We start from the raw sequence: 26,603 nt of genomic DNA on the forward strand, positions 1-26,603 counted from the left end.
GTGTTTGGTTGTTAGGGGTTGCAACAGTGTTCCATTGTGTTGGTATTATTAGAAAAGTTGTCTCGCGAATCCTCTAACTCAAGGCAAAAGAAGAACATGGTAAGTATTTTAATCAATGATGTTTGCAAAGGGAAGTTTTTACCTGAGAATATTTTTGGGAAACAAAATTGGAAACAAATCGTTCCAATTTACCGTGTTCCGGGTCAATCAAAACAATGCTAGTTTGTGGGAATATGCTAACTCTGACGTATGCCTAGGGCCTATAGCCCAATGGGTCCACAAACAGCAACCGCAAAGGTCCTCTGACATTAGAAGATAGAGACAACTTTGTTATTAGTTAGGCCTACACGAACTTGTCAAACATTTTTTTTTTTTTTTTTTTTGCAATGTGTTTCTCCTTGAACTTTCTCTTCTAAGGATAACCCCATTTGCTTTCGAGAACACACGGTGCCGACCAGGCCCAAGATAACCTTTTCATGTCGTTTATATCGGGCGGAACATTTCAGTCGGTTTTCCTAATCAACGTGTGGCACACAGTCGGTTTTCCTAATCAACGTGTGGCATTAGCTGATCTGGTGGGACACACGGGAATAGACTGTGCAAGTCTCGCGCGGATTTGAACTTCCGGGACCATTGTGGTCCCAACCTTATGGAGTTTTACGTTGGGGAGATTTTGTTTCGTGCATTACTTTAGTTTAATGTAGTTTATGACCATAAAAATGACATATGTTGTTAAAAATGTAATACTAATTAACATCATATATGAAAATAAAAATAAAGTCAACATAATAACGAAGAAAAACCGATATTTAAACTTGACCTCAGGTCAGGTTACTTGGTAAAAAATTAAGAATTTGTGCCCATCTCCGATCACGAAACGTACACAGACGCTTGTTTTGGTCGCGCGGGGTGAAAAGCTTTTTCATTGGTCGTTTAGACGTCGGCTTCCTCTTTAAACTGCGTCACGCGTTTATCTAACGCCCTTGCGATCATCGTGCGTCCGCGTATAAACCAGCTTTGAGTAGTTTCACATTCGGGCGTACATTTACAAATGGGGTTTCAAAAAATTTAAGATCAAACAAACATCCTTGTCCCAGAGTTTTACTTTCGTCTATACATAGACTTTAACCGATAATTGTGTTTGTTTAAAAAGCTAAAACTAATTTAAACAAGCTCTATAGGGTATTTTTGTTGTTCAGATTCAGCATTAAGAATAAATTAAGGCAAAGATTTGATTCATAAAAAAAAATAAAGTTCTTCAGTTGTCGTGTTTTCTCGCTCCGGTGCGCGCGAGACTTGCACAGTCTATACGCCCGTTAAACGGCGCCCTCTTGCGTTTCTTCTTCATCCTTCAGAAGGAAGTTCAAGCTCAACGCTCAAGTTGAGCGTTGAAAGTCTCGGTAGAAAATTGGCGCCATAAACCACCAAATACACGTCTACTTTGACCTAAGGTTAATTTGTTGTCTCTCTTATTAAATTAAATGAATTTAAACATTCATGTTGAAGTATACACTCTCTCTGTGTTAGAGGTAGAGAAACGCAGTCAAACAAACAAAAATTAGAAAAAAATACAGTCTAATTTTTGGCAAAAGCAACGCTTTGTGTATCTGCTGGGACTGGTAACTCGGGCGCGTCACAGGGAAGCGCGAACTGAAAATAAATCATTTACAAATGTATATAAATTGCAACTCATTATTTTGGATTAGTAAAAGTATCTCCTAAATATGACTCAATTTGCATACGTCATAGTCATGGTAATTTATTGATATACACGTAGTTACAGCTAAAATTATGACTTGTTGTGAGCAGTGTTTCTCGTCCCCGTTGTCCGAGTCCGATTTAATTGGACTACTGGTAGCGAGTCTATTTATAAGCCCGCCCTCGGCGTTGAGGGCGACGGTAGCCTTGCACAAACGTCTATCCGAAAATTGACAACAAAACAATAACAAAACTGATCACTTTATTGACTTGTTTTAGTAAACTGTTTTATTATCGTTCGCTATTTCCAGAGAAAAAACAATGAGCAATCACCACGACAAAATGACGCACAAGCAAACAACAAACATAAACAAATATTATGAAATAAAACACAGAATACACACAACGTCATGATCATACGCACAAACAAGCAAACTATTCATAAGCATTACAATATTTATTAAAATTGGCAGCTAAATTATAACTTAAATTAAGTGTTACAACGAAAGTATACTAATCAAGGAGATTTTAATCTTTGTAGACACTCGAACCAAATCCCAAAAACTTCACATCTTCATCCACTCTAAAAACGAGTCGATAATATAAACTTTGTGAGAAACGGCTCCCTCTGAAGTGGAGTAGTTTTCGAGAAAGAAGTAACTTTCCACGAATTTGATTTCGAGACCTCAAGTTTAGAATTTGAGGTCTCGAAATCAAGCATCTGAAAGCACACAACTTGGTGTGACAAGGGTGATTTTGGTTTTATCCTGGTTTTATCTCGCAACTTCGACGACAAATTGAGCTCAAATTTGCACAGGTTTGTTATGTTATGCATATGTTTAGATACACTAAGTGAGAAGACTGGTTTTTGACAATTACCACTAGTGTCCACTGTCTTTAAGACTATTAAAAGGTTTTCGAACACAAATAGTACTAAACTTCATTGGTTTTGTTTTCTAATCAGAGAGTGAAAGTTTAAACTCAAATCGTTGCAATATAAATATGGTTGGAATTACGGCTATGGAGTTCCCTTCTCTATCACAAAAAAACGCAACCTTTTGTTATTGTTTGGCAATCAGCAAACTACCCACCCATCAGTGTATGAAATTAAGGCCTGTTATACTAATTGTTTAGTGCACCCTAATGAATAAATAATACCTTTATAACAAACTGGCAATATATATGGGGTTAACAAACAAAAGACTGTTGGATTTAAAGTTATATTTTTGTAAATTTCGCTTTATAATCATTTCAGGTCAAACATGTTTCTTAACAAAACATGGCGTCGGTTTTTCACCTGTAAGTTTTCAAGCTTATCTAATATTTTTTCTGTCTGCATGCAAAACTAGAGAGTTTTATATATTATTTGAAATTCAACGCATGTTGAACAATGTTAGTTCTTTACAGACTGCTTCTGAGCCTGAGCCTTCCCACACTAAAAAAGTTTACAAAAATACAACAACAACAAAAACCACCGTGTTTCAGAATGGATTCTTCCCTACCTATTTCAATGATTTATTGTGTCATACACGTCATCACATGCAGCATCAATTGGGCACCAGAAGTTCATTCACACTAACGGCATATAACTTTATAAAATATAAAAAACATGTTAGAAAGTGTTCTTTCACAAAGAGATGGGTATTAAATACACCCACCACTGAAGTGAGCCCATTTGCGAATCGGCAATGCGGTTTGTTTTGAAGATGTTCGACATCGTCCGGTGATGGTGGGTGTTTTTTATGGCAGTGGATCTTTGTCGGTCTCAAGCGGGCCGTCCATCGAAGGCTCCGGGACTGAATCGATCAGAGTTATACCCCCAGCATCAAAGATCCACGGTGCTTCGGTAAACTCCTTTGGTGATAGGATGTTGTCACCTGAGAAAGAGACAAATAATGCAGAAAAAAACAGTTAATGTTCTGACGTTTAGACCCTAGACAAATCGTGAACTGACAGGTCGTGTAAGTAATGGAGTCATTGGGTAGGTTTTGAAGTGACGCCTAATGGGATTATCTGGGGTTGGGGGAATGTTCGCACTAAACGAGGAGGGGAGCATTGGGAATAATTTGAGGAATGGGAGTGTTTCGGGGCGAGACATGGGCGTCAATAGAGGGCGTGAGGGGACGCAAGGATACCGAAGTAAACCGGGATCAAGGAAGCAACATGTGGTGCCAGATTGGGGGTACCGGGTCCTTTCAAACTAATTTGTAATGATTGAACACTAAGTGTACTGATTTAGCATGACATTTCAACCATTGTTTGTGAAGAAGGCACGATTTATTCGACTGAAGCAATTAACAAATCTAAAGCAGTTGTCAGCCACCAACCAGTTTCTTTTCGGAACCGACACTATAAACCAAAAGAGATTTTCACATGGTGCTACCACAAACCTCACCTATATTATTGCTTCGTGTTGTTGGAAAATATATCACTCTCATGTCCGGATACTTCACTTTAGTGTGTTTTATTTCGATAATACTAAGTCAGTTACACACATTCCTATAATTGTTCAAACATTGACTTCAATAAACTTTCATATTAATAGGACTAGTCAAAAAAAATTGTTAAATTTTAGTCTGTAAAGTTACTCTGATCGTAAAGATTATACTAACGCCATTTTTATGAGACATATATCCATCTCAAAAGCTCGTTATTAATAGAGTCAACTTGAAGAAGAAAAAAATTATGGAATAAAAATCAAATGTCATTTTCCGAAGTTACCGACAGGCTTCAAACGAAAAAGAAGTACACAATTTGTGTTTGTTTTTGATCTTACACGTACGGTTGTCTATCTCAGCTGCTTAAATGCAGTGAACACTATTGGTAATTACTTAAAATAATTATTAGCATAAAACTTTTCTTGGTGACGAGTAATGGGGAGAGGTTGATAGTGTAAAACATTGTGAGAAACGGCTCCCTCTGAAGTAACATAGTTTTCGAGAAACGGGTAATTTCCATGAATTTGATTTCGAGACCTCAGGTTTAGAACTTGAGGTCTCGAAATCAAGCATCTAAAAGCACACAACTTCGTGTGACAAGGGTGTTTTTTCTTTCATTATTATCACGCAACTTCGACGACCAATTGAGCTCAAATTTTTACAGTTTGTTATTTTATGCATATGTTGTGAAACACCAAGTGAGAAGACTGGTCTTTGACAATTACCAATGGTGTCCAGTGTCTTTAAGAATGTAGTCCAAATAGGCCTAATACGTGAAATGTACATTTTGTTTGAAGAAGGGCATTCAAGTTGGCCTAGTGATGTCTTCCCTTTACCTTTTTAACCTATTGGACCCTGTACAATCGACTCCTGGACACAGCCCTCTCAATGTGGATTGGGCTTTCAGTGTAGACCCCCCCTCCAAAAAAAAAAAAAAAAAAAAAAAAACCCACCCCCACCCCCAAACTGAAGATTTTCATCTCTGCGCCATTTTATTTTTTTAGGCCTACGGGTCACAATGCCGGGCGCTTTTATGTGTCACTTGGTTTCATTGCCAGGTAATTGGGCAAAATGCATTCATTAAAAAACTGTGAAATACGTTTTGAGTGCATAACGAAAGGGTGTAAATAGCAGTCGTAACTTTCACGGTTAACTTATACATGTTGTATATAACCATAAACTGCAATCTATCACATGGGAAGTAAATAACATTTTGAATAGAACTCAACACTTACGAGATACAACCGGTCGCCAAAGCTTTTCAATTTAAATACTTAGCGCAAACAAGACACCTTTAAGTGGCTGGCTTTGCCTCAACCAAAGTATAATTAAAAGAAGACGGGCTAGTATCCTTAGAAGTTTCCGAGTTGCTTTGGATGTTTCAGGGTGGACCACACATGCAGGGGATAGGAGAGTGAAGCAAAGCCGATTAAGCCCGTCTTATGGACGGGTCTTCACTCCTTTGTGAGACCACACTCATCTTTAAAGGAGGACAGATTCTATTCTGTCTTGGGAAACAAGGACAATATATTCCAACTTTGCGGGTTTTGTGTGCATCTCTGGCCGATGACTCAACGCGGATCATTTTAACTGCCCGTTTTGATCATTGATGCTGTTCACTTGTGCCGAACATTCACCGCTCGCCTTTCTCCTAAATAAAGAGCCGAAACAATTTCAACGTCCTGTCCCCTTTTAGACCACATCCAATGTATAATCCCACTTTCTCTCTTAAAAGGGATCGACTTAAACACTCGACAAGAGAACTTGCCAGGACCATGGAGGAAGGAAGAGACTCTCACTCCCATTGTTCTCAACATCTCATACGCGTATAAACCACCCCTCCCCCGACCCGAAGTCCTACCAAAAGGTAAGAACAAAATCACAAGTGTAATACAAAACCAAAAGCGAAGGCACATTTTTACAAAATGGCACTTTATGTTATAAAAAGGAAATTGAAACACACTCAAATCCTGCCCCCCCCCGACCCGAAGTCATACCAAAAGATAAGAACAAATTCACAAGTGTAATACAAAACTAAAAGCGAAGGCACATTTTTACAAAATGGCACTTTATGTTATAAACAGGGAATTGGAACGCACTCAAATCCTGCCTTTGACTTTGCATTTTACTTGAACCCCCACCCATCACCAACACCATCACACCCCACCTTCCACTAAAGGCAGAAGGCAGAACTATTCTTGTTTCTTTTCAACCCATCCCTAAAACTATTTTCTGGGTGCGTCATTCAGTGTCAACCACACTGACAAGAGCACAACACGGAGGGCACCCGAGGAAGAAAATTTACGAAAATATAAACACCCAAACAACCCAGTTTACAAAAATAAATACAGCTCAGTGTCAAGGGGAAAAAGAGTGTGTATGATTGTTTGTGAGGCAGGTTGTCATCCCGTCGTGGGGTCGTGGGAGATCAACAGCCCTAAGTCATCGATGAGCTATAGCATCAACATTGCCAATGGTCCGGTCATGGTTAAAGGTAATGTGCACAAGTTGTACTTCTCTAAATGTTGTCAGTCATTCCTTGAGCACATCATAACGAGCAAACAAAGTTCCATCTCATTCATACTTTGTGGTTTTGGGTTTTTTTCTATTTTCTTTTTCTGTCGTCCTGAATCTCGTTTCTGCTTTGTGTTTCATTGTTTTGCTGCCTTCTTACAATAACGTTTCTGTAAAGAGGAAGTTTGGTCAGCCCCGTGACCTTATTATGACATTAGTCGACTCTGCCTTATTATGACATTAGTCGACTCTACCAACCTCGAAAGCTCACCAAATACATGCCATGCCTATCCTGGAATCACCTTCATCTGAAGTACGGTCAGAGTCGAAGAAACTGCATTCTAGACCTCAGAAATCAACCATTGTTTATTCCGCTTGCCGAAATAAAAACAAGCTGACACAAACGGGCACAAATCGCCCATCAAAATATAAACCGCTAACAAACCAGATTTGATGAAATGTTAACAGTTTGGTTTGAAAACAAGAAGATCGGAATGAAACTATTCTGTCTTTAAACTTATTCCCCTAAATATTCCAAAAACACGAAGGCCAAAGGGCCACTGAAGGAGAAAACAACAAGAAACCTCAAGACAATTTAAAGATACAGTGAGGGTTTCAAATTGCAGCAGAACGAGAGAAAAAAAGCCAGTAGCCCGGCCTTTGGAATACAAGAAATTGAAGGGAAGATGTGGCAAAGCGGTGCTTTAAGAATTAACTCGCTTCAAGAGTGATCACAGCTTGACAACATGGCAAATCTGGTTCAAGGAATCATACAATATGCAATGAGTATTACAAATCGGTCTCCAACTAGGAGTTGAAGGTTAAATTTGGGTTTGATTTCAAATAAAAGCTACAAGAATCAACTAGACACCGTGGAATGTTTCAACCTTAAAGTATTAACATGCATGGGAAAACAACGACTAAATATTCATGAGATTTTATTATTTGATTTTTGAATTCAAGTTAACCCTACCCCAACCCCACTGCCTAACCCTAGTTCCCCTAACCCTGGCTATAACCCACATTCTAACAACTAAACCTCACCAGAATGTTACCACCTAGTTGCTATTATGACTTTAATATGTTAATTTCGTTAGGATTTTGTCCTCAAATTACATTCCGATTGAATGACCCTACCATTGTTTGATACAGCCCAGCTGTTGAATAATATCATAGAGCATGGAAAAGTACACCTTTGAAACTTTGCAAAAATCGACGGATGTACTTGTCCGAAGATACCCACATAATTATTTCATGCCAGAAGGTAATCGATTGTAAGGAAAGTATGATTTAGTATCGTAGAACTATTTAAAGGCAGTGGACACTATTGGTATATTAATAACTCAAAACAATTATTTGCATAAAACCTCACTTGGTAACGGGTAATGGGGAGAGGTTGATAGTATAAAAAACGGCTTCCTCTGAAGTAATGTAGTTTTCGAGAAAAGAAGTTTCCACGAATTTGATTTCGAGACCTCAGATTTAGAATTTGAGGTCTCGAAATCAAGCATCTGAAAGCACACAACTTCGTGTGACAAGGTTGTTTTTTCTTTCATTATTATCTCGCAACTTCGACGACCGTTTGAGCTCAAATTTTCACAAGTTTTTTTTTTATATGCATATTTTGAGTGAGAAGACTTGTCTTTGACAATTTACCAATAGGGTCCACTGTCTTGAATGTACTATTAGTTTGAAGCATGGCATTCATGTTTGGCACAATGTTCCCCTGTCTATCACCTCTGTGGACCCCGGTTCGAATCCTGGACAGAACCCTCGTATGTTGATTGTGTGTTTTCAGTGTCTATCCCTACACGGGGTTTTCCACCCACATCTAGAACTGACATTTCCTCATTGTCTGCTCTACAAAGCAGGGTTTCATTTTCAGTGGCTATATATAGCCAGCTGGACACTTAGTTTATTTCATTAGTCTCTTCGTTAGTCAACCAGCTTTCTTACAAGTCAATACATACTTTTTCAACACTGAACATTAACTGGATTTCACAAAGAGTTTAGACTTGTCTTATCTTGAGTTAGGATGAGTTATTCGTCCTAACTTAGGACTATAGCAATACGTTTTCAATATCTCCTAGGACTAGTCCTAAGTTAGGACTATATAGTCCTAACTCTTTGTGAAATCGACCCCTTCATTTGAATTTTAACTGGTCCTCGAGTGTTTTAGTTGGTATTTGGCCAGCGGACCACTGGTAAGGGAGAAGGCTGCAAAGGTATCTGCATGCCTTAAAAAGTGGGTCACAGTTGCTTTTGAGTGTCCTTTTTGGTTGTATTGCCATGAAGATATAACAATAATTTGGCAAAATGCCCCATAAATATACAGCGGGGTTGCATTTTGAAACATGATTGATCAACATTGGATCCAGCCACGGGCTCAACATTTTGTTCGGGTGTCAATGCATTGAACCCCATGTTGGATTACTAATTTCGCAAACATCAATCATAACACAATCCATGCTCAAACTTGTCACACAAACACCAGCAGTGTGTTATGTTACATTTCTTTGTTGTTCATGTTGGAGTATTTTTTTTATATAAAAGGTGCACTGCACGGATAGGTAGTGGAGCCACAAACATTTCAATTCAGGCAACTAATTTGATGTCAAATTTACAGATTAATTATTGGAATGGTAATTATCGAAAGGCAACTTGTTATGTTTCTTCTCATTCAAAGGAATAAAAGTATAACTGTCAGATAGCACGACCCCCCCCCCTCCGTTTTTAAATTTTGGTTGCTGCATTACAAAAAAAGCAATACACGAACAAAACAAAATCCCGGATCAAAACATGACGGGGATTTTGACATTTTGTTCAATATAAAAGCCGTGTTACTCATACGTTGATGATTCGGTAGGTTTCTTCCTAACAATGGGAGCTTTAAATCAAACTTACTCTTCAGAATACCAATTATAAAATCGTATAGTTTGCCTTTAACTATACTGATCCAGACGACGACATATGGCATCTGGATTTACTGTCACACCTAAACCGCAAACATAAATGTTTAAAAGATTTCAGTCTAGCCCACAAAAGCAGCTACATAAATCTTATTGTTAGCATAACCACAACGTTATGTCGTACCGGACTTCCCAATTATGAACTTCCGAACTTATCCCCAAGCATTTGAACAAAGAATTATGCACAATTTACTCTTCTACATACATTGGACTAGGAAAATGAGTAAGTGGTGATATAACCATGGAGGTAAAACAGTGGCCATTGTGTTGCGTTGAATTGCTAAAATTTTACTAAATCATCTAGCTTTGAACTGCCTCTATAGCTACCGGCGATCTCGGTGGTCTAGGTTGATAAGACACTGTTCTAGAATTTCAAAGGTCGTGTGTTCGAATACCAACCGAGTAATATGCCTGTGATCATTTTTAACAGGACTCAGTTAAGTACTGAGTGTACAGTGCTAACACACAAAGAGTAAAAGCAAAATTAATACAATACATCTTAGAACTGTTACCACGAAGGTTTGACAATCGCACGAAAAATCTTGCTCAAGGTTATGAGTTCAACAATAAACGACGTGGTTTACAGACTGGTGGATATCCCACTTCTGACACCAAAAAGAACGCCTATGTATTATCTGCGTCAGTGAAAGGCAAACCAACAGGAATATCTATGTTTCAAATGTGTACTTCTGAAACGTATGAATGATGAGAAAAACATATAGAGATATAAAAAATAGAATTAGCTTTTGCAAACTGCCACAAATTTTTGACCTGTGGTGCCTGTACAGTTTTCAGTTGTTTTCACAATAAATAATTTAAGACTAAAAAATATTATGCATATGTGTATGTTGGGATAAAAGATGGCTCACAGTTCACCCTAAGCAGAGAAATTTATATTTATTTTGTATAGTGATCTGAATTCGTTAAAGATATAAGTAAACTGCCGTATGAATGGTTCTTCAACATAGCGAAATGTTTAAATATAACCTGAGAGCTCTGCTACAAATCTCGTCTCACAGCAGGTACTGTTTCTTTCCCACAAGAAATTGACATTTCCTTCCATTCAAACCGTTAAAGGCCATCGGTAAAGTAACATGAAACGAGAATGTGTTTGTTTATAACATTTCGATGAGGTCACTACAGGTCATGGGAATAATGTTCTAATTGGATTTCCAGTCCTTTGTCCGCATTCAAGTCCGACGTGACGTCTCAAAAACAAATCTCAAGTGGGATTTTTTTCTTTTCTTCAAGTGTTCAGGGATGGAGTGAATTTCTGACAGAGTGAAGTGAGGGCACCTTTTATCGGCGTCTTGATGGAGAGAGTTATTAAACCACTTGGAAATAGTCAAGCATGAATCACATAATGACTTGACTGGTGTGACATGTTTATTTATATAATAAGTCAAGGCTTACCTTGTCTTATGTCCACAGTACAGTAACTGGTGCAAAGTGAAACTTTGAGTGTTTAACGTTCAAAATGTTGTCTCACCAGCAAAATAAATGTATTTATTTACTGTGAATTCGGTATTTTTGAAGACAATATCATTATTAAACCAGGATTCTCCACATGCGGTTTTGTCCGGGCGCTGCGCCCGGACAAAATTCTCAAAATACCAAATGCGCCCGGACAAAAAATGCCGCGCCCGGACAAAAAATATCGCGCCCGGAAAAAATAACAACTAAAAAACACTTCACGACGAACTCAAACCACCGTTCGATGCACTGTATCACTTTAAACCGTCCAGGGAAAGTCATTGTTAGGTAGTGTAATTCTTGATTTCTTATGTTTATGTCCTGTTTCACTCCACTGCTGGAGTACAGCCGTTTCACAAAATGTCCATTGCATTATCTTCAGTTGTCGTTGTTACGTAATGCCCTTATTTTCTAATTGTTTGCATCTTCTGTTTCTCATTTTCTTGTTCTTGTTTTTTGTTGAAGTCCACTTGGTGTTTTGCATGTCCACCTGTTGTCATCTTGCCAGGTGATATGCCCATCTCCACTTCTTTGATTTAATGATCTTAAATAACAATTTCCTGCACAACCCCTTTGATCCTGCATACTGCTGCTTCCCAGATGTTGTCGTGATCCCTGCAGGCCTGTATTCTTCGTTTTTGGAAGGGCAAAGGCACCAAGGCATTTTCTCCTTGGATATAAAGAGCACCCTATGAGGAAATTGTTAATTTCTACTGGAGCATTTCAAGGGCACCAAGGCAATGACCAGGGGGCATGGAGGCAATCACCTTCGTTGCCTCACAGTTAAGTCAGGCCTGTCTTTAGCTTTACGGAGCTCCATGGTTAAATGTTGAGATCAAACAGCTAATGGAGACTGCCAATACCTGGCTGGCAGCACCTCCCCCCCCCCCCCCCCCCCGTCCCCCCATATAACCATGGTATAACCATAACGGAGGAGGCTAATCCAGAGGTCGCAGGTTTAAATATTGTTTTCGCTCACACCAAACAGCTCAAGTGTCAAGTATCGAATTTAATTAAAAACCACAAAGTCTAATTATTGTGTGGTCAATGTAACCTGACTAATAACTGTGTCATTATGCAAATGGAAAACCCGATTTCCCGAAACTCAAGTCGCCAATCTTTTTCTCAATCAGAATTAAAGGTTTAAAAAGATAATGGTGTATGATAGAATAGAAGCAGGGTTGTTTCTTTGCAATTCAAAGTAAATGGGAATCACACTGAATAGTCTTCCATTGTGCTGTACGGAAATAACCACGCTCTGCTCCAAGCCCACTTGACAGCAATGCAACAATACGATGGGCACAATTCCATGTAATCTTAAGATAATCTGTGAGGATTTGGACAATGTGTGAAGCAGAAGGACAATGGAGTAGAGGAAAATGACCTTCTGAAGGGTGCGTGGGAAGGAAGAGAGGAGGACAGGGATGACTATAGAGCATCTACCTCCATATAGAGAAAGAGAGGGGAGAGGTAGAGTTGTCTTCGAACAAATCGATTTGTTTGGACCATCTGTGTGATCATTCACTTTACGTATGAACAACAATATTTTGATACCTTTAACAACAATAACAACAACAAAGATGCGAAATAATATATTTAATATACACAAAAGCCTTCATAAATAGCCTATAATGAATGATATGATGCTTGGTATGTATAGGTCATAAATAGAGTATCAGCTGGATGCATGCTTTGGCTTCGTGTAATGTTAATGGTAAAAACGGAATAAGGTTGCAGTTGGAAAAACCTCTTAAGAGTTTAGTTTTCAGTCACTACGAATGAGCAGATAGTGTCCTCAGGTCTTTTGACAATAGTTTCCCGAAGGCAGGGCAGAGGACACAGATCGAAACGTCAAGTGCTCAAACACCCGCCTTCGATTACACAAAACTCTTCCTAACTTAGGACGAGTCTCAACCCTACACTGTAGCATGCAGACCTTAAGATTAATCCTAGGTTAGGACGAGTTACTCGTCTTAACTCGAGATAAGACGAGTCCTGACTCTTTGTGAAATCGACGGCAGGTCCTTTATGTTACACACAAATTCAACTACTATTTAAATTCATAAAATAGCAGAGAAAGATAAGTAGGAAGCGAACCCCGTTCCTCTTCCTAGATTAAATCTGTTACTGAAAAAAAAAAACCATTGTTAGATATTGAATTTGAGTTGTCACTCTGGAAAAAGAAAAGAAAAATACTCACCATTCGTATCAGCAGCCATGAAAGGTTCCCTTGCATCTTTCAAGTCCGTGTCCGTCGCCGCAGCCAACTCAAGCAAGCTGACCCCTCGGCTCTGGTCCAGATCATACGCTCCGAACGTCCGGGGTAAATCCTGTCCACGGAACTTCAGGCCAAGGTGTCCGCCGTCAACTTTAGCGTCATCACTGTCGTTTGTTTCCGTTGGTTGGGACGGTACGATTGCTGGGAGGATGGGGAGCGGGGCTGGACGATGGTGGACAAATGCTTGTTTACGGGTGTCTATGGGGACGTTGATGCGGAGTGCGAGCGGAGCAGAGCTGGTTGGGTCCAGGGCGAGGAGGATGCAAACAACGGCAAGGGTGAGGTGGACAGCACCGGTGGAAAATCTGGCAGTCATTTTGATGCTTTGACAAGAAACAATCTCACCAAAAATGTTTTTTGAAAAAGTTACAAGACTTCTCCGTCTGTGGATGGGAAGGAAGATAATGACAAAATCACTTGGTGGTCTCGTAGAAGCATGGAGTTAGAATGCTACTCCTTAAGAAATACACCCGAAAGGATGTTCAACGGTTTCATTAACACTTGTTGAATTCAAAAGATGTTATGGCAAGTCCTGCTCATAAACAAACTTTAAAAGACGATTGTGCCGCCACCGTCAGCTCGTGAGATCTCGCGAGCAAATAACACCGTAGAGTTTAATCACACCGATAATTGAGACCGTGTCGCTACTCATCCACCCGCGGGGTGATCGGCGCTCAAGTATACCCTGGGAGCAGATGCGTGCCGCTGGTGTGGTTTCTCGTTACCCAATTGTCCAACTATTTATAAACTCATTCGCGAGCCCTCGACAGTTTTCTCGGAGGGTGTAAGTTGCTGTGGGTGGGTGTTGGTTTTTAGAGCTTTATTGCTTCTTAGTTTACACGCTTCGATGAGTTCAGTGATCGACTGCCGCGACGGAATAAGTCATCAAGTGGTCAGTAAAGCGTCCTCGTGTAATAAAGTGGTCATGAGGTCATTGGGTGACAGTGCTCTCTTTATCACCTGGTCAGACATTACCGGGCCAACCCGTTGAGGGCGTTTTCAAGTATGTTTAAAAGTGCAGGGAGAGTTAGAATTGAATCCGTTCTCTGACTGACGGGCCAGTTTTCAACACTCTACTTATCGCTGAATTACTCGCTTGCGATGGCAATTCTTCCCTAACGGGGCAAATGTCGAATTGTTGTAGCTGCGTTACGTACGCGCATAAGCAAACCAATCTCTGCTTAAAGCCAGTGGACACTATTGGTATTACTCAAAATAATGATCATCATAAAACCTTACTTGTTAACGAGTAATGGGGAGAGGTTGGTAGTATAAAACATTGTGAGAAACGGCTCCCTCTGAAGTGGAGTAGCTTTCGAGAAAGAAGTAATTTTCCACGAATATGATTTCGAGACCTCAAGTTTAGAATTTGAGGTCTCGAAGTCAAGCATCTGAAAGCACACAACTGCGTGAGACAAGAGTGTTTTTTTCTTTCATAGTTATCTCGCAACTCTGACGACCAATCGAGCTCAAATTTGCACAGGTTGGTTATTTTATGTATATGTTGAGAAGACTGGTCTTTGACATTTACCAATAGTGTCCACTGCCTTTAAGTGAAATATTGACGTAAGTGCGGAATTCCCTGCTTTAATCCACTTTTCAATGATTTTACTTGATCCAGTATTCTTGACAACAATACAGTACATGGATTGTGAACGTCATCACATACTCTTTGGGATTGAACAAATAATTTTCTTTCGTTTTCCTCGAAATTTCCATTCAACATTTGAAGCTCTGTGTATGACGTAAGCATTGAGTGAATTAGTTAGACAAATCATTTCGAAACACACAACTAATAAAGAAATTAGAAAATTATTTGGTTTGCGGTAACACCATGCAATGCCTCAAATCCTATAAAGAAATTAATTGAAGTTAAAGTGCCCAAAATGTTAACGATGTTTTGAATATTTTGTCTAACATTTAGATTTTTGACAATTTCAACATTTATATTAATCAAATAAGATTCCAAATAGCCAAGTTTGTATTAATGTTTTAAAACAATTAATTTAAATTGTGTAGTCCACACATACATTTGACAGAACTGCTATGAAAACAAGAAGAAGAAAAAAATGCCAACCAAAAGGACTAGAGGAACTTAAATGTGACGGCATCATTTCTTTAAAAGGTCCTCCTTCCACATCTAGTTGTGTCCAAATGTCATAACCCCAAATAAGATCTGAACCTCAAATTTCAGTACCCAGAAAGGCAGATACTCTGAACATTGCTTCCTATAGAAACGGTTAAAGTCACTGGACACCTTGGTAATTGTCAAAGACCATGCAGTATTCTCAATTGGTGTATTTAACATGGCATAAAATTACAAATCTGTGAACATTTTGGCTTTATCGGTTATCGTATATTGCAAAAATATAATGAAAGAAGAAAAACACTCTCCTTGCACAAATGTGTGTGCTTTCTGATGCAATAAGTCGTTTAATTTTATTTGAGTGGGAAATAACCTTTCTCAAAATCTATACGTTTCTCCAGAGGGAGACGTTTCTCACAATGTTTTATACTATCAACAGCTCTCTATTGCTCGTTACCAAGTAAGTTTTTATTTTTAGTAGTTTCGTTACCAATAGTGTCCAGTGCCTTTAAAAAGGTAACGAATTGAACAGCACATACTTTTTTACAACAAGTTTAGAAAAGGTGAAGGGGTTATGTCAGGCTGTGACAGCGCACGTGTAGCTATTTTAGAATTCTTTACCACTGTGACTGTTCTTGCACGTTTTTTCTACATCCGTCGAGATTATAATATTGCAATGTGTTCCTATGGTGCAGCTTGTTCAGACTAACATTATAACCGGATTGGGTGCAGAAAACGTGTTTCCTGCAGAAAGTGGAATGACCCGACCGGTTTAATGTTACCCACATTTTGAGGTAACATTATCGGGCAGCCATCTTGGAATGTTTCGGTTCGTATAAAGCATGTAATTGCATGGGTGTGGGGGTAAAGGGGTTTTAAGTTTTTTGCCGTGGGCCAAAAGCTGCTCAAGCACTCTCGTCTTAACTTCCTTTTGGCGACTTTTTCTATCGTCTAAAAGTACATGTTGTTTGGAAACAATAGTTGGCGTGTTCCCATTTTGATCTACTTGCTTGTTAGTGAGAAATTAGTAAAGACTTAAATGCATGTAGCCATAAAGTTAAGGCGAACTTCAATTTCTGGAAATGCCAGATTTGACCCAGAGCCTTGGTCCTATATAACAGCAATACACCAAAGAAAAAGTTTGTATTTGTTTTCTTCCTCTTCTTACCAGGTGGGAACAAATCGTGAATATAGATTTGCATATATGCAAATTAAAACAGTTTATGTTGCACAAAAGTTATCAAAATCAAATTAATTTTTTTCGAAGGTTGCGAAGGAAGAAGTTGGGAACAACTGCAAAACTTTCATAAAATGTTCACAAGAAGTTTTAATACACTAAACATAATCCTAGGAATGGAATATTTAAAAACGATTACTATTTCTTAAGCAAGAATAATACAAACAATAAAACATGATGTAAAATTGAACACCCTCCAAATGTCCATTTATAGGCACTGTAAACTATTGGTAATTGCTCAAATAATTGTTAGCATAAAAACTTACTTGGTAACAAGCAATGGAGAGTTGTCGATGGTATAAAACATTGTGAGAAAAAGAACCCCTCTGAAGTAATGTAGTTTTCGAGAAAAAAATATTTGAATTTGATTTCGAGACCTATAGAATTAGATTTTAGAAATCAAGCATCTGTAAGAACACAACTTCGTGTTACAAAAATGTAGTCATCATTTTCTCGTTTTCGAAACGAGCCAGATTATAGGAAATGTAGAAAGAACGGTTCTCGAACAATCTTAAACAATGGACCACTGGGCGTATGGCGGTGGGAAGGCCAAATTCGAACCACGTATAATTGGCAGCGGGTCGGTAGTGACTCTTTTTTTAACAATTAAATCCCTGCTGCTTTTGCAATGGCGTAAATCATTTTGACTTTACAATGGATTGAGTCATAATCGCGTTGGATGTAAATCAAATCTTCTTTGTTCAACCCCAAATTAATGTACACGTTACGTACCCAGTCAGTTTCCCGTGCGGCTTAGTCCCTGTAATTGAGGAGCGTAAGACTCGCGAAGGGAAACACAATTTAAAGGCACTGGACACCTTTGGCAACTGTCAAAGACCAGTCTTCTCACTTGGTGTATCTCAACATACATAAAGTAACAAACCTGTGAGCAATTGAGCTCAATCGGTCATCGAAGTTGCGAGATAATAATGAAAGAAAAAACATCATTGTCACACGAAGTTCAGATGCTTGATTTTGAGACCTAAAATTCTAAATCTGAGGTCTCGAAATCAAACTGGTGAAAAATAAGCCGTTTCTCACAATGTTTTATACTACCAAAAGCTCTCCATTACTCAATACCAAGTAAGGTTTTATGCACAAAAAAATATTTTGAGTAATTACCAATAGTGTCCACTGCCTTTAAGCCAGAAAGAAGCACAATGTTAAAAAAAAATTATTCAGACCAAAATTGTTAATTTCCACGGTGAATGAGTTACATTCAGTGTAGAGTTTATTCAGTCTGACAATGTTGAGCCTACACGAGAAACTCAACAATGACTTCAAGCAAATCACATTAGACATGATTCATGATTCGGGTAAGTCAAATGTGTGTTTTGTATTATTAGATTTCCTTGCTGATGGAATTATAGGATTTCCTAAAGGTTTCAAATATATGCCATTGAGTTGAATAGTTCAACGGGGTTATTCGTAACCAAAAAAACGGGTATTTTAAACCAAAAAGGAATGTTCTTTTAGAGACTCTCCAATATCATTCATTTTTTAAGTTCCACTCATTTTCCCAATACTGTAGTATAGGTTCCTTTGTAGAAACAGTTACATGTTTCTAACCTCACGTGAAAACGGTGTGAAATACCACCATGTTGGCAACCTCCAATTGCACTTTATATCCTAGCAAGTTTAGTGGACTATAAAACATCTTATAGTTTTATTTGTCTCGTTTTCGAATTTTGAAAATGTGATTTTTTGGTCACTTTTGGGTGAAAAAAACGGGGGAAAAACTGGTTAGCCCCAGGACTGTTGATACGTTCGTTCGCGGGCTTATTGAATATAGGAAAGGTGATCCACGAAGTCAAGGGGCTACTTTCTGGCTTTGGTGGTATGGGCAAAATTTCATAGAGCTACTTATAAAGAAGAGCATCTTGGCTTAACAATTGTCAGCTTAGCAGGGGTAAGCAGGATACAATCACAAATTTTACACTGTGACATGGTATTTTGGCTTGTACCCTTGTTCTGTAAGCAACATCGTATTGTGCCTAGAATAGCAATGCCGAACAGCAACATTTTGAGGGAGATTTGGCGGCAAAGTGCCAGCAATGAAAGTTTTGATCACGTTTTTTTTTTTTTTTTTTATCCTTTGGGAAATTAACGGCGGGATGTGGTTGCAGCAGGAGGCTCCATGGTTGCAGACGCAAAGAAAAGAGAGGAACCATGCTTCATGCTCGTAAACGCAAAAACATGTCTGCTACTCGAAGATAACATGTCTGCTGCCACCAACGTCTGCTACTATGGTTTTATAAACTGTGTAAGTTGACCTTGAGAGTCTACGAGTTTGCGTACAACAGTCGTCGTTCGAACTGGTTGTTGAAGATCGAGCAACATTTATTCATATTTTCATAATTAAGTTTCCAGATTTGATGTAATGTTTGTTTTTTTTTACATTGTACGTCTTTAATGTATTTGTCCCATCGTCCATCGATACTATTTGGGGCGTGGGGAAAAAAATATGTCACAAAAACAAATCAATCAAAATTGCACCCTGAATGCCTCATTTCTCATTTATAACTTAATGTACTAACTTGTAATCAATATTCATGTACTTTTCTTGTTGTAGATATGGAAATAGATCATAAAAAGGAAATAAAACAAACAAACAATCTCTCCTGTATACGCCTGACTTATCATAGAGGTGCCCGGAAGCTCAATGGTAACCCTTTCGTCAGCAGACTTACACGGTCTATTGACCGTCTTGATCATGACCCCGAGTAAAGTTCTCCATAGTCCAATTAGAGCATCCCAGTGACTGCTTGAGGAGGAGGGCTGGCCGTCAAGCTAGAGTCAAGACAGCCCCAACACACCACCTGTCAAAAACGATTTGTGCCCCATTAAAATTACCGCCTTCTTCCCGCTGAGCAAAACGTCAACACGTAATAATAATATGTTCCCATCCCGAAGCCTGGACTATGCAGAACTCTGCTTGTTTCTGTCAATGAGAATAAGTTTTGGTTTGTGCCCATTCCTGTATATCAAAGGTCGATAAAATCGTATATGTATAGTGCAGTCTCCAAAAATACAAGATGTTCCCCTTTCTTCCTTTGAGCTAAAGAAAAATAAATTGTGCCTTAAAAGTCCATGCTCTGTGCCAGAGAAGACAAAACAAAGCTCACCTAATTCTACCTATCTGAAAGACTTGTGTTGTGTCAATGATGCGCACACAAAACACTGCCCATACCAGATGCCAATATTCTGGACGCTCACTCGTCAGCTCAGTCAACGCATATCCCCCACACACTTCCTCTCACTCCAGGGTATTTCCCCGCTAGAAGCCGAAACTGCTTTCAAAATGTCGTGATACGTTAAGATTTTGGGGAATGAGCCTGATGATACAACATGGCATATGGATCAGTCAGTGTGTGCAAGGGTAAGATTTGGCTGTTAGGGCCAACGTAGATTTGTCTTTTGAAAAAAAAGAACAACGAGCAATTTTCAAAATATTCAAAATGGCTGCCAATGCTTGTTATATTTTTCAAAGGACAACTTTACGTTGGAACTGTATTGCCACATGGTATCTGCTTGACATTCTCTTGCCATACGTCAGCCCAGTCCAACGTCTTTCGATGAGAAGCTGGTACCGACCACACCACATATAGCCGAGGACACTCTACAAAAAGGACGTCACGAGCATGAAATCCATTGATTTCAATGAGAATTCGAAAACCATAATCTATACGATTTCATCATCTTCGCTGGAAACTCGACACATTAATCTCTGTCATTCCACGTCAATAATCTGCAACACCACACTTGCATTGGATTCTATACAATCAAACCGGACTCCCCTTTGGGATCTCAAAGAAAACTAAGAGCTAAAGAGTAGATTTAAGTCTTGTTCACTTTATCGGCTTAAGATGTGTACTGGCCGTTCACTAATTCTAGCTGTCACATTTGCTAATCTGTCCTTACACCTTAGCACAATACACCATCTCTTAGCTCTAAACTCATGGAGATCCTTCTGATGAGAACAGGAGAAAGCAGTCAAAGAATTGGCAACTGAAAAAGCGCAAGTGGGGAGAACATAAAACTTAATGAGTGGGTGTTTTTAAACACAATTTAAATTCACATCCAATCGGAGATGCCTTTCAGAGAAAATGCTTACCAAAGTGTTTGACTGCAGGGCTTGCAATCGCAAGGTTGTGGGTTCGAATCCTACCAAGCTAAGCGCTGATTCTCTAAGCAATAAGTGTATGTCTTATCTTACATGCATTACACAACACACGGGACCTACGACTTTACGTCCCAGAGTAACCCCCCCCCCCCTCTACCCCACCCTGAATCCGAATAATTCCTGAGATTTCAAGGACTCGATGGAGACACAACAGCAGTGGGGTATTTGGTAGTGGTACACAATGCTACATCCATTAGCGCTATGGTTAAATCGGACCCAAGAAGCGTTTGAATAAGCTATTTTTTCTAAGTACTGCAGCCGATTTCACGAAAGTAACTTATGCCACACGGCGTAAAGTTTCGTGAAATCGGCTGCTGAAGTGCATGCAATAAGTCCTGTGTCGAAACTTTTATGTATACCTTAAAGGGTCTATGTAACTTTTGTAGGACAAAAAACACAATGTCCACAGAATAACACTAAACTTACACAGTTTGAAGATAATGATAGTAGAAAGCTTCACTGAAAATTTTACGTGCTGAGGTACTGTAGTTTTGGGGAAATGAGTAAAACAATGTAATGAAAATAATTTTTGTCTCATGAGACGAAAATTATTTTAACCATTTGCAAACGTATTTTCATGACATTATTTACTCATTTCTAAAAAAACTACAGCACCTCAGTAAGTAATATTTGAAGGGAATCTTTCCACTATCATTATCTTCAAACCCTGTAAGTTTAATGTACATCTATGGACATTTTGAAAAAGTACCAAAATCCTTTAATGGGAGTGGATAAAGGAATTGGGGTGTTAATGTAAACTGTGATCACCCCATACCCAGCTCAATTATTTCCCAGGATGTTTATTCTTGTATTGGATTGAAATGATTACAAAAACGCTGTTAAGTATTTCTGCATCCCAATGTCAACGGAACCAACTCGAATACATGTCATGCTTGATCGGTCTATGGGTGTATTGACAGCCTAACATAATTTCCTTTTTCCTTCCACGCGTGGACACATCTTTACGCCCAGACCGGCGTAACTGACAGTAGACTTGATGAGAAGTCGTTAGCGCTGCCCGTTACAAAACACACATTCTGCCGTTCATACAACACTCACAGTGCTATTATCGTTCATGCAACGGTCGTAGGTAGACTCGCACGCCCATACTGGGATCGAGGATGATTGTGTGTACCGTCCCCGTAACTAAAACGCACTTAACAATTACCGACTTGATTTAGTATAAACTGACAGTGACAACTGCATTATGACAAATTATCACCTATTGTTTTGTAGTACCGGATAACCGGTAAAAGGAAAGGCACAGGAAGAATTGGAATTTATCGAATAAATAAAGTATCAACAAGTTCCATTAGTGCGAGTGTATCCTTCCGCCTTGTCAAGTTTTAAGATGGTAAGTGTCGATTATTACTAGGACGTGTTTCCGTTTGAAGTGTATTGTTTCTTCAAAGTGAACAATTGACAAAATTATGTAATTAACCCGTTTCAATCAGTATGCTCTCCTGTAGACGACCTGACTGGTCGTCTCCTGAAGACGATCGGAGCACTGATCGAAACGTTGAGTTGTCATCACCAATGGCGGTTCTTCTCAGAACCAACACCACTCAGAGAAGATGGTGCTACCCACAAACATTACCGTATGTTGACAAGTTCAGAACAGAGGATTTGAAACTTTGAAGGTTTGCGGTAACACCAGGTAATGATAATCACTAATTGAGTTGGGGGTGGTTCTGAAAAGAAATATAGGTTTCAACTCGATGATTCGATCAGTATGCTCTGATCGTCTTCTGGAGAAAAGCTCAGAATGGATTATTTCTCCACCCATCCCCTCTGTCAAACCATAGAGCAAGTCAAACTCAGACAGAACAACACCACAAAGACGGACACCATTAGTAATTGTCAAAGACCAGTCTTCTCACATGCTGTATCTCAACATATGCATAAAATAACAAACCTGTGAAAATTTGAGCATGATTGGTCGTCGTAGTTGTGAGATAACTATGAAAGAAAAAACACCCTTATCACACGAATATGTGTGCTTTCAGATGCTTGATTTCGGGACCTCAAAATTCTAAACTTGAGGTCTCGAAATCAAATTCGTGGAAAATTACTTCTTTCTCGAAAACTACTCCACTTCAGAGGGAGCCGTTTCTCACAATGTTTTATACTATCAACCTCTCCCCATTACTCGTCACCAAGTAAGGTTTTATGCTGATAATTATTTTAAGAAATTACCAATAGTGTCCACTGCCTTTAATGTTAAGGTTATTTTAAGGTAATTCTATACATTATCATCCTCCCTGCACATGTCCGATTATGTTTTTTTTTAACTCTCTACTGAAGTGAAGAGGGACAACAACGGAAACGTTGATTCACTGGAAACAAAATGTCGGATGCAAATGCCTGCGAGTTGTCACATTCATTCAATTCAAGTTTATAAGGGTGACTTCTTTCAACTTGTCAATTCGGATACTCATAATTAGGGCCAGTCCCACTACCTCCTGTGTGTGGAATGTCTGACGTGGATGATTATGGGAGACCATTTTTACAGTATATATGATTTGTTCATCATCGTAAGCAACAATACACTATAATATTTGGTAATGAAACCAATGGTACCTCTCAGCGAACTTAAAGGCAGTGATGGACACTATTGGTAATTACTCAAAATAATTGCTTGCATAAAACCTTACTTGGTAACGAGTAAGTATAAAACATTATGAGAAACGGCTCCCTCTGAAGTAACGTAGTTTTCGAGAAAGAAGTAATTTTCCACGAATTTGATTTTGAGACTTCAGATTTAAAGTTTTAAGGTCTCGAAATCAAGCATCTGAAAGCACACAACTTCGTGTGACAATGGGTTTTTTTCTTTCATTATTATCTCGCAACTTTGACGACCGATTGAGCTCAAATTTTCACAGTTTTTATTTTATTTATGCATAGTGTCGAGATACAGGAAGTGGGAAGACTGGTATTGGACAATTACAAATAGTGTCCATTGTCTTCAACGTGCACTACCAAGTCCTATTATTCAATTAAATTAAAATTCACTTTTTAGTATAGGTCTACACTGTCCCATCCGAATGTCAAAGCAACAAGTAAAATATCTCACTCAAGGACCGGACCACCATAATTGCCAAAACCAGGACTCGAACCAGGAAAACCGAGCAACACGACACGTCACAACATTATCGCACGATAAGGCGTCATCGATCGAGGAGATCATGAGAGGATCTCAATTTATCCATGGACAGAATGGCGAAGAAAAACAGCATCATTTTCAAAAAAAAAATTGTTGGTCGCGCTAGATGGCGCAACTTTTATCAACTTGACATAATCTGAATTGTATATCTTACCTGTAGTCTTCCAAGTCAGTGTGCACTCTGAGCGAAATCACCTCTCCAAATTTTGCTTCAAGATTTTGTCGACGAGCGAGAGGCTAGGCTGGGAATATTCTCAAGGACCCTTTTCTCTCTTGTAATATCTCCGGGTTGTTTTTGTAAGGTGTGAAATTTGAAGTGAATCCCTGTTTTTTCCGGGGAGTCTGCTGGCTTGGCGAAGCTCCCTACAGCAGGGTTTCCTCAGTCTATTCAAAGCTTATGTCCGGGGCTAATTGGGTGGATAATATCCACAGGGTGAATTCGTGTAAATGGTAGGTATTTAGTTTGTCTGCTGCGGCAGACTAGACTGGTTGAGCTCCAAGCAAATAAGAAGCAAAATCTCAGAAGTAATGAATCAGGACATGTGGGCTCACTGCACTACAACCACAAGAAATACCAAGAAACATCTCCAGCTTGCGACCGTGACTTCAGTTTTCAGGCCTAGGTATCGCTAGCATCAGCACAGACCCTGCTGCTCTGCGGTTGGGCACGGCTGTGACTGACACTGGCACAACTCTCACACAGTCGCCAGATTTTTGATTTTGGTGAGAGGAATCCGTGACGTCACTGCTAACCTAGTTTCAGCAGCACGGACGCCGTTTGTTCGGTCTTTGTTGCCTACTTGCCAATGTTGTTTTAAATTATTTCATTGTGTGTAGGCAGAAGTCACCACTTTTGCATGGAACAGTTGATCCGTGAATGCTGATAGGAAAAAAATCATTCTAGTCGTACGTGTATTTTTGGGAGCACAACGCCCACTTTTGCACATCTACGGTGCTCTGGAAGAGACATTAAACTTGCTTAGATATTTGGATAACTGAACAGGATGATGACATCCTGAGACGATTTGCCTTAGGATGACGGCATCTTGAAAGTAACATTTCGTCTTCAAGGCATATTTATGAATTATCTATGGAAGTTGACTCCTTGCTTGTATGATGTCGACATCCTTAGATAGATGAAATACATGTCCTGAGAACGTTCATCATGTAATCATGTAATCATCATGTAATCCTACTGTAAATTAATTATCTCAGTATCTCAACATGTCAGATGGCACTTCCAGAGCTCTGTGTTTCTCTATTTATTTAGCCGAGCACGATACCACAATAACGCACCAGCTCCCAGGGGAACTTTCTGTTTTTTAAAGTCACAATAGCTGGGAGCATTGACCTCACCCATCATCACCCCCCCCCCCCCCCCCCCACCACCACCACCACCACCGACCATTTCGTTGGATTGTCACTAACTTTTTGGGAAAAACAACAACATCCCTCGACAGTTTGGGTGCACACACCAGTGTTCTCGCAACAGTGGCTACAGGCGTCTCTCAGATTTCGGTTTGAACAAAGTTGAAAAAAAAAGAGAAAGGAATTCGTTCCGGCGTGATGAGCAAAAAACCTTTTTGTATCTCTTGGTGTTTTGTAACATCTGCTAGGCTTTTGTCCTGATAGGGGCATTCCTTGGAGAGTATGTCTCTTTCATATTGTCCCCAAAGAGCTGACCAAAGTAAATGTTGTTTTGGTGGAGAGCTTTAGGCATGTGGGGGATTAGTGGTTCTGTCTGCGGGGTGATGAAGGCACGGCGTGGGTCCTTCTTAAAGACGTATCATCACGGGTCATTTAGGGGACATAAGGCAAACAGTGCCCGCTAGGGGGTGCAATCAAGTGACCGGTAATGGCTTGGAATATCCTAATTTAAACATGCTCACATTCCCCCAGGTGGTTGTCATTGTTCGTAGCATATAGAGATCTCTCAGTGAGGTGACAGCTATCAATTTTATCGTCAGGCTCATTGTAAAAAAATATCTCCCAAATTATAGAGGGCCAGGTAGGAGGACATTTGAAGGATTTGTGCCTTTAATCGGATGATAGAAGCATGGAATGTTGGCATACAGTCAGGGAATGTCACACCATGAAAAAGATATTTTGGCATCACCCTTTTATGTTAAAGACACTGAACACTATTGGTACATGTCAAAGATCAGATGCATAATATATCAAACCTGTGAAAATTTGAGCCCAATCGGTCGCCGAAGTTGCGAGATATGAATGAAAGAAAAAACACCCTTGTCACACGAAGTTGTGTGCTTTTAGATGCTTGATTTCGAGACCTCAAATTCTAAATCCGAGGTCACGAAATCAAATTCGTGGAAAATTACTTCTTTCTCGAAAACTACGTTACTTCAGAGGGAGCAATTTCTCACAATGTTTTAAACCATCAACAACTTCCCCATTGCTCGTTAAAAATACAAAAGAGGCAAGAACATGGACTTCCTGCACACACGATTGGTACACATCAAAGCCAATGGAGAACATAAACATTGTGCATTGAGATTGCACTATGTGATTTTGTACTCAAGAAAGGGGCGTCTAAAAACTTGCAC

At 39.3% G+C, this 26,603-nt stretch overlaps 1 protein-coding gene and 1 long non-coding RNA gene across 2 annotated transcripts; one reads left to right on the forward strand and one right to left on the reverse strand.

Annotated features, from left to right (window-relative positions):
• LOC139954291 (uncharacterized) lies at positions 1–19,176 on the forward strand. The gene is made up of 4 exons (XR_011788084.1): positions 1–99; positions 5,872–6,003; positions 6,535–6,630; positions 18,820–19,176. It is a non-coding gene; the product is annotated as an uncharacterized lncRNA (long non-coding RNA).
• LOC139954290 (uncharacterized) lies at positions 2,198–24,837 on the reverse strand. Its single transcript, XM_071954026.1, has 3 exons — positions 24,194–24,837; positions 13,293–13,753; positions 2,198–3,575 (listed from the first exon to the last, which is right to left on the reverse strand). Exons 2-3 carry the CDS (start codon positions 13,684–13,686, stop codon positions 3,439–3,441), a joined length of 531 nt encoding a protein of 176 aa, XP_071810127.1. The 5' UTR covers positions 13,687–13,753; positions 24,194–24,837; the 3' UTR covers positions 2,198–3,438.
• Positions 24,838–26,603: the final 1,766 nt, after the last annotated feature.

Source organism: Asterias amurensis, chromosome 2 (assembly GCF_032118995.1).
Source record: "Asterias amurensis chromosome 2, ASM3211899v1".
Lineage (NCBI taxonomy): Eukaryota > Metazoa > Echinodermata > Asteroidea > Forcipulatida > Asteriidae > Asterias > Asterias amurensis.

Bases quoted from the DNA above. Each gene is read 5' to 3' on its own strand.
- LOC139954290 (XM_071954026.1), bottom strand. From the start codon at position 13,686: ATGACTGCCAGATTTTCCACCGGTGCTGTCCACCTCACCCTTGCCGTT. The intron at 3,576-13,292 runs GTGAGTATTTTT...TCTCTTTCTCAG, and splicing joins CATGGCTGCTGATACGAATG to GTGACAACATCCTATCACCA.